General features: G+C 40.9%; 1 protein-coding gene across 6 annotated transcripts in view; it reads right to left on the bottom strand.

The window, feature by feature from the left end:
- PAN3 (poly(A) specific ribonuclease subunit PAN3) overlaps positions 1-19,165 on the bottom strand; it is a 133,768-nt gene that overhangs the window by 23,220 nt on the left and 91,383 nt on the right. For 3 of the 6 annotated variants that reach the window (XR_008791745.1, XM_056109674.1, XM_056109677.1), the window contains 6 exons: positions 18,263-18,319; positions 15,920-16,024; positions 14,772-14,829; positions 6,511-6,672; positions 5,675-5,791; positions 5,477-5,578 (listed from right to left, as the gene is read on the bottom strand). Coding sequence is in view for 5 of the 6 variants with exons in the window: in XM_056109674.1 (XP_055965649.1) it covers positions 5,477-5,578; positions 5,675-5,791; positions 6,511-6,672; positions 14,772-14,829; positions 15,920-16,024; positions 18,263-18,319 (601 nt within the window). In the remaining variant the exon portion in view is untranslated. The remainder of the gene's footprint in view (positions 1-5,476; positions 5,579-5,674; positions 5,792-6,510; positions 6,673-14,771; positions 14,830-15,919; positions 16,025-18,262; positions 18,320-19,165) is intronic. The other 3 variants (XM_056109676.1, XM_056109678.1, XM_056109675.1) reach the window with 2 other exon arrangements.

The raw sequence follows: 19,165 nt of genomic DNA, 5'->3' as shown, positions 1-19,165 counted from the left end.
CCAAATTTCCTATTTTGTGTGATTAATCTTTTTTGTTTGTAGCAACAAACTTCTCAGAGACCTGCTGTTTTCTACGATCACTTTAATAACTGAATAAAAATTATTTTAAGTAAAAAAAAGTATATCCAATTGTGAATCAAATAAATATAAATGCAGAGTAGATGCATTAGATTAGTAACTAAGAAACTAAAGAGACTATTATTCTACTTAAGGGGGCTGGAGCGACAGTAGAGCAGGTAGGGCGTTTGCCTTGCACGCGACTGACCCGAGTTTGATTTTCAGCATCCCATATGGTCCCCTGAGCACCACCAGGTAAAATTTATGAGTGCAAAGCCAGGAGTAGCCCCAGTGCATTGCTGGGCGTGACCCCCCGCTCCCCCCCCCCAAAAAGCCAAAAAAAAAAAAGTAGCTAATCTTCCTACATTATTGCCAAGTCATTCTGTGGTGTGAAGGGAAAGTCTGTGCCATGATTTATGTTGTTTTCTATATGACTATTGCTGTCTGACCTCTATTAGAGTCATGCCAGTTAGAGAGGGTGATATCCAACTCACAAAAACATGAATGCAAAACACTGAATGCCTCTTATGTATAATGACAACATACTAAAGTAATGAGAACTGACCCTCTTAATTCTATCAATTCTTGTTAGTGTTTTTGACACCATTTTCTAGGTCACTGATAATTCTTAAATTAGGAGGAAAAGAACTGTACAAATTTAATCCAGAGTGTTTTTTCAAGAAGAAATTTCAGCATATGATCTTACGGTCCAACTATTCATGTATTTGTGTGGTTATAAATAGACTTTCTGTATACCAGATATAAAACAAGGTGAATTTGGAAATAGCAAGAAGGTACTTATGAAAGGGTAAAACTTCCAGGGAAAGTAAAAAACCTTAAAAACCTACTCTTTTTTTTTTAATCATTTTTTTTATTAGTGAAACACCATGAAGTACATTTATAGACTTATAAATTTTTGTGCTTGGGTTTCAGTTATACAATGATCAAGTACCCATCCCTCCACCAGTGCCCATCCTCCCCCCAACGGGTCCTAGCATCCCTCCCACCCCCCAACCCCCCCCACCCCGTCCCACCCTGCCGCTGTGGCAGGGCATTCCCCCCTGTTCTCTCTCTCTTCTTTTGGGTACTGTGTTTTGCCAGAGAGGCATTGAGTGGCAATCATGTTTGGTCTATAGACTACTTTTAGCATGTCTCTCCCACCCTGGGAGGGTCTTCACAACACCCTTTATTTGGTGCTCTCTTCTCTATCTGAGCTTCCTTTTCACCTAGCACATGTGGCTGGCCTTCAAGTCATGGAGCAAAATTCCTGGTACTAATCTCAGCCATTCCTGGGTGTTAGTCTCCTGTTTTGTTGCTTTATGTTCCCCAGATGAATGCAATCTTTCTGTGTCTATCCCGCTCTTTCTGACTCATTTCGCTTAACATAATACTTTCCATGTAGTACCACTTGTATGTAAATTTCATAACTTCATATTTTCTAACAGCTACATAGTACTCCATTGTGTAAATGTACCAAAGGTTCTTTAACCAGTCATCTGTTCTCGGGCACTCAGGTTTTTTCCAGATTCTGGCTATTGTAAAGAGTGCTGCAATGAACAAATAATTGCAGATGTCACTTCGACTATACCTTTTTGTCTCTCTGGGATATATTCCCAGGAGTGCTATAGGTGGGTCAAATGGGAGATCAAATTCTAATTTTTTGAGAATCGTCCATACTGTTTTCCAAAAGGGTTGGACCAGCCTGCATTCCCACCAGCAGTGAAGGAGGGTCCCTTTCTCGCCACATCCGCGCCAGCACCTGTTGCTTTTGTTCTTGTGGATGTGGACCAGTCTCTGTGGTGTGAAATGATATCTCATTGTTGTTTTGATCTGCATCTCTCTGATGATTAGTGATGTAGAGCATTTTCTAATATGCCTTTTTGCCATTCGGATTTCTTCTTTGCGAAAGTTTCTGTTCATTTCCTCGCCCCATTTTTTGATGGGGTTGGGTGATTTCTTCTTGTGTAGTTTAACCAGTACCTTGTATATCCTTGATATCAACCCCTTTTCGGATGTGTATTTGGTGAACATCCTTTCCCATTCTGTAGGCTGTCTTTGTATTTTGGTCACTGTTTCTTTTGAGGTGCAGAAGCTTCTTAGTTTAAGATAGTCCCATTTGTCTATCTCTGTTTTCACTTGCTCGGCCAGTGGCGTGACATCTTTGAAGATACCACTAACTTCAATATCGTGGAGAGTTTAGCCAACTTTGTCTTCAATAAACATTATGGATTCCGGTCTGATGTTGAGGTCATAAATCCATTTCGATCTTACTTTTGTGCATGGCGTTAGGCAGAGATCTGAGCCCACTTTTTTGCAGGTAGCCGTCCAGTTTTGCCAGCACAATTTATTAAAGAGGCTTTCCCTGCTCCATTTCACTTTTCTTGCCCCCTTATCGAAGATTAGATGATTATATGTTTGGGAGGAGATGTCAGCATATTCAACTCTGTTCCATTGGTCTGCAACTCTGCCTTTGTTCCAGTACCATGATGTTTTGATTATTACTGCTTTGTAGTAGAGCTTGAAGTAAGGTAGGTTGATTCCTCCCGTTTTCTTTTTCCCAAGAATTGCTTTAGCTATTCGTGGGGGCTTATTGTTCCATATAAATTTCAGGAGTGTTTGCTCCATTTCTTTGAAGAATGTCGTGGGTATCCTTATAGGGATTGCATTGAATTTGTACCGTGCCTTGGGAAGTATTGCCATTTTGACAATGTTGATTCTCCCCATCCATGAACAGGGGATATTTTTCCATTTCCTCGTGTCCTCTTTTATTTCCCGAAGTAGCGAAAAACCTACTATTTCTTAAAGCAGAATTAAATTTTTAAAAAGGTAAATACCAAAATTCCATATGGTCCAGCAATACTGCTGAGGCATTTGTTTGACGGTTGTGAAAATATTAATTCAAAAGGATATTTGCGCTTTTATGTTCACAACAGCCAAAACACAGAGTCAACATAAATGCCCATCAACAGAAGACCAGATTAAAAAAACTGACAGATACCCATGTATGTTCCACACTACTACTCTGTCTTTTAAAAAAATGAAACCGTGCCCTTTGGGACAAAAAAGATAGTAGTTAAAGTATTATGCTATGGGAAAAAAGGAAGTGAAAGACTACTGGATGGTTTCATTCACATGTGGAATATAAATTACTGAAGCAAATGAACTAGCAAGAAACAACAAAACTAACTTCCTTATCTCAGCGCAAACTGCAGGCGTTTAGTCCAAGCACCCAATATGGTCCTTTGAGCACTGCTTGGAGTGATCCCTGAGTACAGAGTAATCCAAGAGTAAACCCTAAGCATGGCAGGGTGTGGCTTCCCCCCACCCAAAAAAAATTAGACATCAAACATAGTATGACCTGAAGAAACAGTGGTAGATGATACCCCCCCCCAAAATAAAATCAAGTGGCAATGGGGAAAATGACGATTTCTAGCAGATAAGTGGTGCTTACTGTGTGTCAGATCCTGTCTAGTGGTCTGACTTACATAACACTGTTTCAAATCTCACCACAATCCCTCTATTTTCTAAGTCAAAATATTTTCTTTAACATGCAATTTCTTTTGTCTGTGTTAAGTAAATCAACAGTCTGGGAACACATCTTCTCTCTCTACAGGTTATACACAAGAAATGGCCTTGTTTGTCTAATCTCCAAATTAAGAAAGAGGATTGCTCTGCATTAAAACTGGTTGTAAATAATTCAAGTTTTTTTAAGAAGTTACTCTCTTTCAAATATTTGAAAATGGAACTGATTCCTGTGACAATGTAAACACAATGTATCAAGTAGTAAACACCAGAAACAGAAGAGTTAATTATTTTTTTCAAGGGAAAGGAGTGCTATAAATCAGCCATTCTTAACAGTGTTCACTTTTAAGCTACAGGAAACTTGACAATACCTAGAGATATTTTCGGTGTCACAACTTGGGGAGGATTGGCATTTACTGACATCAGGCTGGACGAGGCCAGAGACTGCCAAACATCCTGCAATGCACTGGATAGCCCTCACCTCAACAGTACTGAGGTTGAGAAACCAGCTATAAATTAAAGCCAACAGACATTTCACAGGTGTTACTACTAAAATAAACCCAAACAACTACAACCAAGTCCTCTTTAGAAAAAGTTATACCACATCCCCTCCAAAAAATCAGACATGTGTTGACAGATGATATGACAAAAGAAGAAAAAAATGACCACACTATATGACCAGATTTTTAATGTGAAACAGTCATGTAACCACAGCTTTCTTTTCTCAACTGACAGAGGCAGTTAAACAGTTACCTAAAGTTTGATTCTGAAGATTGATTCCTTTAGTAACATGGAATCCTACCACGAAATAAAATCATTTGCTTAAAGAAATATTTCACATATTTCACGCTGGACTGAGGCACTTGTTAGATTATACCCAATAATGTAATTCTATTATAATTTGTAATACTATAATTCTATTACAATGTGATTACAGTTAGAGTATAAAAATTAAGGGGGCACACAATAAATGAAAGATAGAAAAGAACGGAAAATAAAAGCAATGCAAAAGGAGGCTAAAAAACAAAATAAAACAAAAATAATAACAAAAAAACAAACAGTGGAATGTAGTATACCCAAGAAAGGCATAGTGGTCGTGCATCCAAAGGTGAAGCTTTAAAGGTTTTAAATTACTAAAAATTACAAACTATCGTTAACCAGAAAGCGTCATTTTTCAGAAGTATTACTAAGAGGAAAGAACTTGTCATATTTCCAGCTATTTAAATTTCAGCTCTTGGGCTTGAGAAACAGTGCACAGGTAGTTAAGGCACTTGCTCTGCATGTCACCAACCCCGGCACCCTGTCTGGTGCCCTGAGCACAAGTGTACCAGTGAACAGAGGCAGGATTAAGCCCTGAGTACTGCTAGGTGCCAGCCCAACCCATGGGGCAACTGCACAGCGGGGTAGAGCGTTTGCCTTGCATGCGACTGCCCTGGGTTTGATTCCTCTGTCCCTCTCGGAGAGCCCGGCAAGCTACTGAGAGTATCCCGTCCGCGTGGCAGAGCCGGGCAAGCTCCCCTTGCCGTATTCGATATGCCAAAAACAGTAACAAGTGTCACAATGGAGACGTTACTGGTGCCCTCTCGAGCAAATCGATGAACAGCGGGAGGACAGTGCTACAGGCTACTGCTAGGTGTGGACCCCAAACAAATGAAAGCTAAAGTTCAGATACCTACATATGTCTTTCAGAGCCCATCTTCGTCTCAGTCTACATGCGCAATGCAGCATTTTCTACTAGGTTTGTTAGTGCAGTAACTCCATTCTTTGAAATATTTCAACTGTACAATTCCATAACTTCTTTAAGTCACATAATTAAACGGATAAATTTGCATGTGTATTATAATATTAAACTACTCTTCCACAGAACAAGAGCATCACGGGCTGCTTTTCCTCTTACCCCACTTTCTCTTTGTGAAATAAGCATCAGCATTAGGGTCATTAAAGTGTCTGCTCATCATGGTTTCTCCTCCAGCATGGAAATCATATGCAAACACAAGTGCTTTAAAAAAAAAAAGAGACACACAAATACTTATTATTGCAAATTGGCCTCTAATGGAGAAGTCCGAAAGCAGAAATACAATTATAAATCACTCACAAGGCTCTGCAAATGCTTTAGTGGTAAATACTTCACGCAAGGTCACAATATTTGAGTGCTGAATTTTTTTCCACATATCAACTAACACCATGCACTTTGTGTTAACAAGACGAAAACCTGAGAAAGAAAAAAATTTCTTTTTAAGTTATAAATAGGATCTCCCCCTTAATTTCATTTTTTAAAAAAAAAAAAAAGTGAAGAAATGCAACCAGGGAAATAGCTCAGGGGTCAGGGAACACATGCCTAATATGAGCAAGGACTGGAGTTTGACCCCAGCAGCCCCTCACAACCCAACCCCATTCCCTGCCCAGCATTGTTGGTTGTAGGCCATCCCTGCCCAACCTCATGGGAGGCCTGAGAGCACTGCATCACTGGGCCCAATACTGAAGGGCCTATTCCAGTCAGGCAAGTTCTCTGTCACCCCCAGTCTCCTGAGAACTATTTGGCAGGGCACACCCCCCCTTCACTCAAAAATGAAGAAAATGCCATGTTATCTTTATTAGTACTTAGGACATACTAATTTGCAAATGAAATAGATTTCTTTGTTGTTCTTTAAATTCATATATCAATTAAGTGTAGTCCAAAAGGTCTTAGCTTCAGTAATCTGCTTTTTTTTTTTTTTTTTTTTTTTGCTTTTTGGGTCACACCCGGCGGTGCTCAGGGGTTACTCCTGGCTTTGCACTCAGGAATTACTCCTGGCAGTGCTCAGGGGACAATATGGGATGCTGGGATTCGAACCCGGGTCAGCCGCAGGCAAGGCAAACGCCCTACCCTCTGTGCTATCACTCCAGCCCCCAGTAATCTGCTTTAAGAGGAGACTAATCTATCTTCCTTACCATGTATCCTCCGAAGGCAATATGGCAGATCATCTTTGCTATTTACAGCTTTGTAGCAAGACGTAATATATCCAAAATTACTTGATTTCTGTATCCGGTTAGGAGGTGGCAGTGGTTCTAGAGGGAACAGGCTATGGTAGCTGTCGACTTCTGCAGGAACTGCTAGAGAAATTTACAGAAAGAGGACTTTAACTTCCAAGCAATCATAAATTTAAGTAAGAAATCAAATCTACTATAAGCCACATTACTATAGCCCATATAATCTAAAAGTGTTATATTCATAACAACTATAAAACTATGGTTTCACTTTTTTTTAAAAAAAAAGAACCATTATAAACCAATTTAAAAACTACTAAACTTTGGATGCTCAAAATATTTCTAATCTTTTGTAGAAAAATAAATTTTTCCATTATAATCTATCCCAGAGAAATAGTAACCTTTCTAATTCTTCATTAAATGAAGTCCAACCAAACTTCAAATATTTGCCATGTCACAGGAGTGTCTGTTTCAAGAAAAGCCTATTCCTCTTTTGACTGTTTTACTGCATTGAGACTTACTGATTTATGGTTCTGATAGTTGGGTAAACTGCAAATAGCTTCTGCCAAGTTTTTAAAATCTGTACAGAACTTTGAATTGTCTTTAAATTAAAATTTTTTAAAAATTGATTAGTATTTTCTTTGTGAGGGGTGGGGTCCAGGAGGTTGTCAAGCAGGGCTCAGGATGTCTGGGATCCCCGCTAGCAACTTGCAGGCAATCAGGTTAGTGGACCCATGTGGTAAGGTCACACTGATGCCCAGGCCTTGTGGTGCTGGGGTGTTTCATGAGCCGCACCGGTGGTGCTGGGGGCCACGAGGGCCACCCCTAGCAATTCTCAGGAATGGAGTGGGTGGTGCTGGGATTTGAACCCCAGACAGGTGAATTTACTTACTTTTGGTGACAGCTTTGTGTTCTATGTAGGAAATCTTTCCCTAGTATAACATTAACTTGTATATGAATGTGTTCATTAATAGTTAAAATTTTTTATTTTAGACACAAATTCTTAATAAATCCGGAGCTGATTTTTGATGTAATTTGAGCTAATGATCAAAGTTTTATTTTACTACAAAGAAAAACCTTCCTAACACCTACCTTTCCCTAATGATAGGCAATCTTAATCACAGAAAGTATCTGGTTCTCCCTGGTCTGTCCCACTAATTAATCTGGCTAAGTGCCATTACTACATCATTTTAGTTACTGCAGACTCAAATGAAACATTCATCTCCCGAGGCCTAGTCAGCCTCTTCAGTCTCCTGAGTCCCCTTGACCTTCTACTCTTCAGTATGTTTTGCCATACACCATAAACAACTGTTGTGCTCTCTCCTTGCAATGTTCAGTGAACCATATATGGTGCTAGGGATTTGAGTAGGGTAGGTGGGATATAGAGTATATTCGTGGGAGTGGGTGGTGAACGTGCACACCCGATAGTATTCAGGGGTTACTCCTGAATCTGTACTCAGGGATCACTCCTGGCAAGACACAAGGGGTCTCAGGGGGTGCCAGGAACTGAGCCTGGGTTGGCCGCGTGCAGGGCAAGCACCTGACCCACTGTACTGTCTCCCCAGCCCCACAGGAATCATTTTATTTTTAAACCGAACTTTGATGAGAAAAGCTCACATGGTTCAAGAATGATGTACTGGGGGATGGCCCAGTCGCAGGAGGCCTGGATGGATGATCCTAGTCTACCACACCACAACCTACAAACAGCTTCAATGTTTCAGATTTTAAGTTGTATCTTTAATAATAATAAACCAGTAATAATCAAGTGCTTTCCTGAGTTCTATGTGACATTCTAACAAGTTACCCAATCTGAGGGTGAAAAAACCCTCAAATTTGAGGTTGGCTGGACAGTGTGGCTGGCCTAAGTATCTGTAGTAACCCCCCTGCCACCTCCCCCTGCATGGAGCCCTTAACAATTAACTTAGTTAGTATTATAAGTACTGTGAGTTAAAAACAGCTTGCACGTTTTGCTTTGACTAGAATAATGACACGACTTCCACGCACAACTGAAGACCCACAGAACAAGATAAGCGGAACTCTCTGAGACCTTGGACTCCAGGCTCGGCGGACCCAGGGACAGAGCTTCTCTGCTTGCTCCCACCACCACAGGTGACAAAGGGATTCTAATCAGGAGCCCCACCCTACCCTGCCCTGTCTGCTTCCATCAACCACCCAGGGATTGAATTGTGCACAGGAGACCCACCCTATCCAGATAAATACCCCACTGGCAGACTTCCACTCTCGACACGACTTCCACTACCCAGCCGTCGCCACACTCCAGGACGCTTTCCGGACCCGCGCGGCCGCAGATACATCATAAGACACTAAATACCCATCTTCTGGAATTGTCGTACCATATTTGATAGGGTTCAAATATGGTAACACCTACAAGGGTGATTAGAGGTCACCCCAAAAGCCTCTATCCCTCTCGGAAAGACTGGCAAGCTACCGAGAGTATTCCGCCCGCACGGAAGAGCCTGGCAAGCTATCCGCTGTGTATTCGATATGCCAAAAGCAGTAACTACAACTGGTCTCATTCACCTGACCCAGAAGGCTTCACCGACATGGCAGCACTGAGAAGGATGAGAAAGGAGAGGCCGACAAAATCTCAAGGCCGACCTAGGCTGCCACAACGAAGGAAGACAAAAATGATCGTCTGTACTTTCAATGCACGTACGCTAGCATCAGATGCATCCATCGAGGACCTGATGGTACAAGCGCGAATGATCAAGTACGACATCATTGGTCTGACCGAGACAAGAAGGCACGAATCTCACCATGCCGTTTTCGACACTGGAGAAGAATTGTTCCTCGGAACATGCGATAAAAGAGGTGTTGGAGGCATCGGTGTCCTTGTCAACACAAACTTGGCCAAGAGCATTGATTCATTCGAATGCCTAACAACCCGAATCGGACGTTTACATTTGAATAGATGTGGCTCACTGCCTGCAGTTTCTATCTTCGTTGTCTACGCACCAACATCTCATTATGATGAAAGAGAAATCGAGAAGTTCTACATGGAGCTAGAGAAGTTCTATAAAGAAGACCACACCTTCTACAAGATCATTGTGGGTGATTTTAATGCCAAGATAGGACCGAGAAGATCAGCTGAAGAACTTCACATCGGAACCCATGGCCTAGAATGGAACGAACAGGGTGAGAGACTGTCAGAGTTCATCATGTCGACCAAGACCATCCATGGTAACTCACAGTTCCAGAAGGCAGAATCTAAACGATGGACATGGGAGTCTCCCGGTGGACGATTCCACAACGAAATAGACCACATCATATTCAATCGACGGTTTTGCCTGACTGATGTCGCTGTTGTCCCAAAATTTCGAACGGGATCGGACCACCGTCTCCTTCGTGCAAAATTCTACTTCACAGAGCGGGGAGAAAGGGCTGCAAAGTTCAAAAAGAGAACTCCCAAAATGACCACCAACTGGGAACTCTTTGGTACTATTGCGGCAACATGGGAAGATGCCATTGTTGACAACATTGACGAGGAATACGATCGACTGGTTCAGCACCTCCATGAATGTGCGAGGAACGCCAAGAGAGAGATAGCCACAAAAAGTCGCCTATCTTCGAAAACTCTTGAGCTAATTCGCCAGCATGGTTTGGCGCATGCCTCAGGCAACCGCAAGCTAACGTCCGAGCTTGCAAAGCAGTGCAGAGATGCGATCAAGGAAGACCTCAAAGAGAGAAGAGCAGAAGTACTGGTAGATGCGGCAGAAGCCGGGAAAAGTATTCGTAAGGCCCGCCTGTCCTTCGCCAACTATAAGACCAAGATGACTGCCCTCCGACGTCCTGATGGATCCATCACATCCTCCAGAACGGCAATGGAGAAGATTATCCATGACTTCTACTCAAATCTCTTCGATAGCCATGTCCACTTGCCAACATACCAAATTCCACAGGATGGGTATGTTGTTCCCAACGTTCTCCCCTCCGAAATCCGACACGCCATTTCGTCGGTAAAGAAACAAACAGCACCCGGCCCAGACAAGGTCAGACCTGAACACCTGAAGAACCTGCCGTCAGTACTCATCAATACACTGGCTCGGCTCTTCACTCGCTACCTGTCTGAATGCAAGGTTCCGTCCCAATGGAAAACCAGCAGGACCGTACTACTGTTCAAGAAGGGAGACATCCATGACATTGGCAACTATCGCCCGATCTGCCTATTGTCTGTCATCTACAAGTTGTTCACTCGAGTCATCCTGAATAGGATTGGCAGAACACTAGATGAAGGACAACCATGCGAGCAAGCAGGGTTCCGCAAAGGATTCAGCACCATCGACCATATCCACACGATAACCAAGCTCATTGAGGTTTCTCGGGAGTTCAAGATGCCGCTCTGCTTAACGTTCATTGATTTAAAGAAGGCCTTTGATTCTGTTGAGACGGAAGCGGTCATTGAAGCCCTAGCCAATCAGGGCATTCAAGCCCAATACATCAGGATCCTCCGTGAGCTGTATTGCGGATTCACTACCAGGATCTCACCATTCTACAAAGAAGTGATCGTTGATGTCAAGAGAGGGGTGCGGCAGGGTGATACCATTTCACGAAACTCTTCAGTGCCACCCTCGAGAACATCATGCGACGACTGGAATGGGAAAACATGGGAGTGAAGATAGATGGTCGGCAATTACACCACCTCCGCTTTGCTGATGATATTGTTTTAATAACACCAAACATCAGCCAAGCGGCACAAATGCTGGCCGACTTTGACCGTGAGTGTGGAAAGGTAGGACTACAGCTGAATCTTACGAAGACAATGTTTATGAGAAACAGCCTGGTTCCTGACGCCCCATTCGCTCTCAATGGAACGACCATCTCCGAATGCAACAGCTATGTCTACCTAGGTCGAGAGGTCAACATGACAAATGACCTGGCACCCGAGCTGCGCAGGAGGAAGAGAGCGGCTTGGAACGCCTTCAAGAACGTCGAAGAAATAGCTAAGAGGACGAAGAACCTCCGGCTCCGGGCACATCTCTTTGATTCCACTGTTCTTCCTGCATTAACATATGCCTCAGAGACCTGGGCCCTACGCAAACAAGATGAGAACGCCATTCAGGTCTCCCAAAGAAGAATAGAAAGAGCTATGCTTGGAATATCACGTTTCACTCAATTGAGAGAAAGAATCCGGAGTTCTGACATCCGTCAACGATCAAGGATCAGGGACGCTGTCTCATTTGCCAAGGTGTCGAAAATCAGATGGGCTGGTCACGTAATGAGATTTAAAGACGACCGTTGGACTAGAGCTGTTACTGATTGGATTCCACGGGATGTCAAGAGACCGCGTGGCCGCCCACCTACCAGATGGTCAGACTTCTTCCTGAAGATCATGAACGATCGGTTTGAGGCCCTTCATGTTCCCGGAGCGAACAGATGCCATTGGGCTACACTAGCACGCGACAGGGACAAATGGAGACGTTACTGGCGCCCGCTCGAGCAAATCGACGACTAACGGGAAGTTAAGTGATTAAGTGATTAAGAATAATGAATCTACTAAGATCAGTTTTGAAAACTGTATCTTAGCAGCTTCCTATCTATGAATAATATACTGTAACTCTATCTGTATTAGTTATTATTTCTTAATATCTCTTCCACTGAGATTTTTCATTGCATTTATTCCTTGATACCAATATCTAAAACCATTGTTTCATATAGCACTTTCTCTTTTGATCATATTTTGAAGTTATTAACTACTAGTCTGGAAAAATGCAATAAAAAGGTTTTAAGATGATGTCTAATTATTTCCTAAATTCTATTACAACTTTAAATTCTATAATTATGCAATTTATGCATGTCAAGTTTATTTCTGCCTTTGTAGTTCTTAATGCCTCCAATTTATGTTCTTTTATACTGGCCATGGTACAGAGCACAGTATCAAACAATTAAGGAGAATTCACCAATCTGAATATTTGAAAGGTTGTAAGAGAAAAGTTTCCTGACCACCTAAAATGAAAAATCAGACATAACGTATAATATTCAATACATTACTTAATTTTTTCTAATGCATAAAGTGGGTAGAGATGATGTTAAATCCTTTATTATAATCATGTGTTTAAAGAGTATTTCTATGTCAAAAGTCTATAAAATTGGGGCTGGAGCAATAGTACAATGGGTAGGGCGTTTGCCTTGCACGCGACCGACCCGGGTTTGATTCCCAGCATCCCATATGATCCCCCGAACACCGCCAGGAGTAATTCCGAAGTGCATGAGCCACGAGTCACCCCTGTACATCACCGGGTATGACCCAAAAAAGCAAAGTAAAAACAAATACAAAAACTCTACAAAATCTTGCTACATTATACCACTCCAAAGCCTGCTAAATACAAAGTAAACTATAGGAGTCAGAGTGACAGTGGGAAGGGTGTTTGCCTCACACGTGGAGGACCTGGAGTTCAATCCCCAACATCCCATATGGTCACCTGAGTCCGCCTGGAGTGATCCCGGAGCCAGAGAAGGAGTAAGCCCTGAGCACTGCTGGGTGTGACCCAAAGGGCAAAAACAACAACAACAAAAGTAGAGCAAACTATAATTAAATTTACTGCTTTCTGAGAAATAGTACCAATACTGTTTTGATACGATATTATCAGGTAAACCAATGTTTAAATTTGGACTCGGAAGTCATTTATTAGCTACTGCTCTTTAAAAGTAAGTTACTTAGGGTCAGAGTATGGCTCAGTGATAGATCTCTTGCCGCGTATGTGTGTGGCCCTGGGTTTAATTCCCAACACTGTCAAAAAATAAAAGCCAGTTACATAACTATCAACATTAGCTTTCCTCATATGTAAAGTGAAGATAATATGAGTATCTATTCTACAAGACTTTTGTAAGAAGAAAGTACATGCAAAGCTCACTAACCTGCACAATGTAGTCTCAAAAAGAAAAAAAAAAATTACTGGCGAGGATCGCGCGCGCACACACACACACACACACACACAGTGATTTAGAGTGTCTGTCTTGCAAGCATATGGTTATGAGTTTCAGTTTCCAGGGAAAGAGAACGAACACACACACACACATGTGCGTGCGCACGCACACACACACACACATTTACATACACACATGTTTAGAGTATCTGTTTTGCAAGCATATGGTTATGAGTTTCAGTTTCTGGAGAAAGAGAATGAACACACACACAAAGTTTAGAGTGTCTGTCTTGCAAGCATAGGTTATGAGTTTCAGTTTCCGGGATCCCACATATACAGTAAGGGATCTGGCAGCTCTGCCTGCTATCTGTGAATTCTGACCACATCACAAGTATATTTAAACACCACAAAGGGGATTTGAGGAGCCCCTCCCAATCGCCAGCAAGCACTCAACCAAAAAGTGCCACTGCCAGAAAGTACAATCCCTGGGGAGTAAACATGGCAAGCACTACACTAGAGGAGTGCAAAGCTTGGTGAGCACTGGGCCAAGTGAGCAGCCCCAGAGAGTACCACAGCCTGGAGTGTGACTGACCCAGTCATCACAGCAGTAACAAAGGAAGGGCCAGAGGGAGAGAACAAAAAATAATTATTTTAAAAGATGTTACTTGACTCAAAAAAAATGTTTACCTTCCACCGACTTGTCATCAGATTTCAGCAGCTAACAGGCAAGTAAACAGTAAAGTAAATCACCCCAAATTCTAAAGCTAGAGCCAGAGACCTGGGCTGGAGTGCTTGCTCCTTTAAAATGCAGAGTTCAATCGATTTCCCAAGCAGGACTGGAGAGACTCCAGTCTTAGAGCAAAACCAAAAGAAATTACTGTTTAAATAATATGAATCAAGGTGGAAAGAAAATATAGTTTACAAAAATGAAACTCGAAGCAACTTAAAAAAATCTTAAACTGTGGAATAACTGAACCCTGTCACAAAGAATTAATTAAGTTCAGCGGCAGCCTGGAACTCAAGCAGATTTTAAAGTAATATATTCATAAGACTGCCTAGCTAAAATAAGCTACTTTAAGGCATTAAAAACACATAGGACTACACAGGATAAACTAAGATTCTTTAAAAGGAAGGATGAGGAGCCAGGGCAATAATACAGTGGATACAGAACTTGTCTTGCAAGAGGCCAACCTGAATTCGATTTTCAGCATCCCTTATATGTTCCCATATTACCCACCAAGAGAAATTCCTGAGTGTAGAGCCAGGATTAAGCCCTGAACACCCCAGGTGTAGTCTCAAAACAAAAGCAACAAAGGAAAGATGAATCAAATTGCATTTTACCTGGCATATCTGCTTGATCAATTTGAGCCATTGTTATTAAATGTCTGTTGATCAGCTCCTAAAGAGAAAGTAAGTGTATTTAAAGCAGAACAGTTTCTGAAATCTGAACTTTCTAATGTACCTCAATAATGCTGATACAGCATGTGTACTTTCTAATGCTGATAACTTTTAATGCTGAAAACACCAAAATAATGGCAAGATATCTAAATTCCAGTCCTAGATAATCCACTGTACAACTACGGCTAACTTTAGCTGTGCTGTAATCCAAAACTAACACTGTAGCTGAAAACTCAAGGTCTACTCTACTCAAAATGTTTTATGATCATTGTACTGATAAAACATTTCTATACAACAACGAATTTTCAGAGAATCTAAATGGAGTATGAAAAATAAAGCAGATCTCATAAGATGTATACATCATATTGACTGAAGAGATAGTTCAATGAATAAGGTGCCTGTCTTGCAAGTTTGACCCACATCCTATAATGTCCCCTAACCAGGTGTGATCCTTGAGCACAGAGCCAGGAGTAAACCCTGAGCACTGCTGGGTGTGGCCCCAAAACCAAGTAAACAAAAAACAAGACAAAAACCCAAAGATGTATTTTATAGAAAATACCGAGCTTTTTTAAATGGAGGTTAACTTCTGAACCAAACTACTTATAGTCAAAAAGTAACCCAGAAGTTAAAAATCACTTAATTTCTTTATATACTTGAAAGAGACCTTTCAATGCAGAAGTGCAGAAAGTGACTCATTCCAATAGCTAGTGTTCGTGATACTGTTTAGGTGGGGTGATGGGGTGACGGCAAGGGGTGGGGAATGGCACACCCAGCAGCGCTCAGTGGACCGTATGAGGTACCAGGGATTCCAACTTGGGTCTTTGGGACTCAAGGCAAGCACCTTAATCCAAGTACTATATTTTCTGGCCCTGGCTATTTATGTTTTATAAATCTAAACATAATTGTCTGTAGTTTCCTGTGAAAAACAAGCTTTCTTAAGTAAACAGATCAGCTGAAATTCATAGACTCTAAATTCTGATTTGGTACAGTATGTTTAAATAGTACAATGTCAAAGGAGCACTTTTCTTTCCCCAGTTCCCTGCAAAAGCATAACAGAGACTGTGTTTCTACCATGAATTCTGAAAGCATACCTGCCGGAGTTCATCAGCCATGAAGAAGGAAGGTGCATTTGCTTTTGGTTGCATATAAGCAACATGAGGTGCAGTTGGAGGATAAATATGGTAATTTGGAAATACCTAAAAAGGTAGGGAGGTGGAAAATATAGTCATTTTTCTCAGTTGAAACAGTTTATCATTATTTTGAATAAAGTTTTCATCATTAAATGATGGTGATGAATTGATCAATTCTAAATCTTTAAATGAAGACCTGTGGAGAAACTCAAAGAGGGCAAAAGCGCACACCTGGAATGCACAAGGCCCTGAGCGATGCCCTGAGAAATCCTGGGTTCAGTACTAGACACACAGTGAACCATCGGGCAGAGATGCATTGCATCCCCAGACCCAAACACTGCACCGACCAGCCTACAAGGCCAGACAAAAAATTACTGGGAAAGGCCCCTATGATCCCGAAGCAATGTGTGGGAAGCCAAAAACAAAGCAAAACAAAATTTAGGGTGCTGGATCAATAGTACAATGTACCCAGGCTTCAGCCCCAGCACCCCATATGGTCTCCTGGCCCTGCCAGGGGTGATCCCCGAATGTAGAGTCAGGAGTGAACACTGACCACTGCTGGGTGTGGACAAACAAACATGGGGAAAAAACTAATGCTACTAATTCAATACTACTTAATTCAAGTACCTCAGAGAATATTTTCCTTATCAGTATCTTTTCTCAGTAAATTCAGTTTTTAAATGTTGCCATCATTGAAAAAAACAAAAACAAGAAACTAATGACAAAGGAAACATTATCTTCAAAGATACCAAATTTTAGGTTCTAATAAGAGGCAAACTGTTTTCTGTGGGAAAAATTTTTATGAAGTCTGTGATTTTTTTTCAAGTTTTTTCTCCCAAGCAGTACTCAGGAGACCTGGAGCACCCTCCCAGCAATTCAATACATGGACTGAAGATGTGGTGCTGCTCACCCTGCAGTGCCGTACCATATGGTGCTCAGGAGTCTCTATGGCCGTACCCAGCAATGCTCAGGAAATCATGTGGTACTGAAGATTGAATGTGAGTCAGCCACAGGCAAAGGATGTACCCTGACCACTGTCCTATCTCTGCTGCTCCTTGGAGTTTGAAAATCCCATTAGAAAAGAGGAAGGAAGTAATATTCAAGATGAGTTGGAACGCTCATATGAAGTAACTGCCTTGGTCCCCAAACGAATCAACTCTTATAAAGGGCTTCCTGCAGTCAACCTGAACATGGCTATCTATATACTTGGTTAAATACTGAAATTCACTGGGACAGCAGTTAACTCAACAGAAGGGTATAACAAGATTTTTTCACCCACATAAACTATCAAAAAAAAAAAAGACTAAATCTACTTCTAACTTCTCTTTCATTCTTCCAACAGGATTCTTCCAAAGAAACCCTTCTCTTTTTTCTTTCTCTGCCTTTCGTTCCCTTCACTGGCTCAGGGCCCAAAATCATAGTGCATTCTGAAATGAAGAAATAGATGTTTCGGGGCTGTAGCGATAGCAGAGCCAGTAGGGCTTTTGCCTTGCACGCGGCCAACCTGAACTGCCAGGACTAATTCCTGAATGCATGTGCCAGGAGTAGCCCCCTGTGCATCGCCGGGTGTGACCCAAAGAGAAAAAAAGAAGAAGAAACAGTAGTTTCTTCTACTGTTTTATTAATTTTAAGTTAAATATTAAAAATAAATCCTTTTCGCCTCTAAAAAATGAAAAATGAATTCTGGGGCCAGATAGTATAGTGGGCAAGCCACTTGTTCCACTAGTTTTGCACAGAACAACTCAGGTTTGATTCCTGTCACCCCATGTGGTCCCCTGAGCATTGCCAAAAATCATTCCTGAGTGCAGAGCCAAGAGTCAACCCTGAGCAAGACAGATGCCAAATAATAAAAATAAAAATTCAAATGATTTCTGCTCCTTCAGGTGATGGTTCTACAGTGGATTTCAATTAGGAGGTATTTTTACAATACTTTTAACGTTTCCTTTGATCCACATCCACCTGTAGGGTTATGATTTCTCCTTTATTTCCCTTGGCTTCCTTAATCAGGTAGCATAATCTGACTTGACTACTTTAGGTTCCACTATGAGCAAACTTTTAGGAGTGGTTTGAAGGATAAAAACAGTTTAAAAGTTTGTCATAGATAATCTCGACAAAAACAGTTGAGATAGTTTTGTGACAAAAGAAACTCTTCATAAATTAAATTACATTTCTTCTTTTTACAAATGATTAAATTGAATAAAAATGTAAAGAGATATAAATCAAGCAAAAAAAACAAAAAACAAAAAACAAAAAAACATTGATGGAATTCTTACTTGAAAGAACCAAGGAAAGTCTCTACTCTACCTCAGTTATTTGACCTTCTGTTCGGCAAGCTGTTCTGTGATAATTTTTGAAAGATCTCTGATCAAAAAACAAAACAAAATAAAAAACTATTAGCTATTTTTTAATATTTAAAAAAAAACATTCCCCATGACTTACAAATACCTCTAACAAACGTTTTTACATTCATTTCTCATCTAGGTTATTATTATCCCCATTTTACAATTAGGGAAACGGTCTCAGAGGCACTAAGATTCAAGAGTCACAAAACAATGGCAGAACGGGGAGTGCTAAAAATGAAAAAAAAAATTATGTTTTTACACAAACTGCCATTTAGTAGAACATTAAACTTGACCAAAATAAACCATCAATGTAACTCATAGGATGAAAATCTGCTTGCTAAAATCCAAATATAACAAAGTATATTATTTATCCTTGCCAAATATCTAGTTTAGTTTTCATTATTTCAACAACAATATAAATAGATCTTCTTTCTTCTAAGTAGTACACTTTCTATAACTCAAAAAATATTCTTACTATACATGTAATAAGTCTTATAGAAAAACTGGGAAAAAAAGTTCTCATAAAAACTGCTTTTCAGACACTGACAAATTATGAAGCTAAAAACACATAATTTATGAAACATGCAAAAATCTCCTCCCCTCTTTTTTTCTCCCCTGCCCAACAGTTTCTTCATAGCACCTTCCTTACCCACAATCATGGATCCCCGTTAACCTACATCTCCGCTTCCTTTAGCAATAATCGTATTAGCGATACCTTTGTGTCCTCTACTACCCAGATCTAGCTATTAAATCACTACCTCACCAAGGCAAGAAGAGTTACTTTGATCTCAGTAATACCAGTAAGAAACCATCTACTTTCTTTAACTTCTTGTGAGAAAGATCTAAAATTACCTTCTCTATAAAC

This window comes from Sorex fumeus, unplaced genomic scaffold (assembly GCF_029834395.1).
Source record: "Sorex fumeus unplaced genomic scaffold, SorFum_2.1 ptg000008l, whole genome shotgun sequence".
NCBI lineage: Eukaryota > Metazoa > Chordata > Mammalia > Eulipotyphla > Soricidae > Sorex > Sorex fumeus.
The sequence above is the reverse complement of the archived record's forward strand: the minus strand, read 5'-3'. Positions and strand labels throughout refer to the sequence as shown.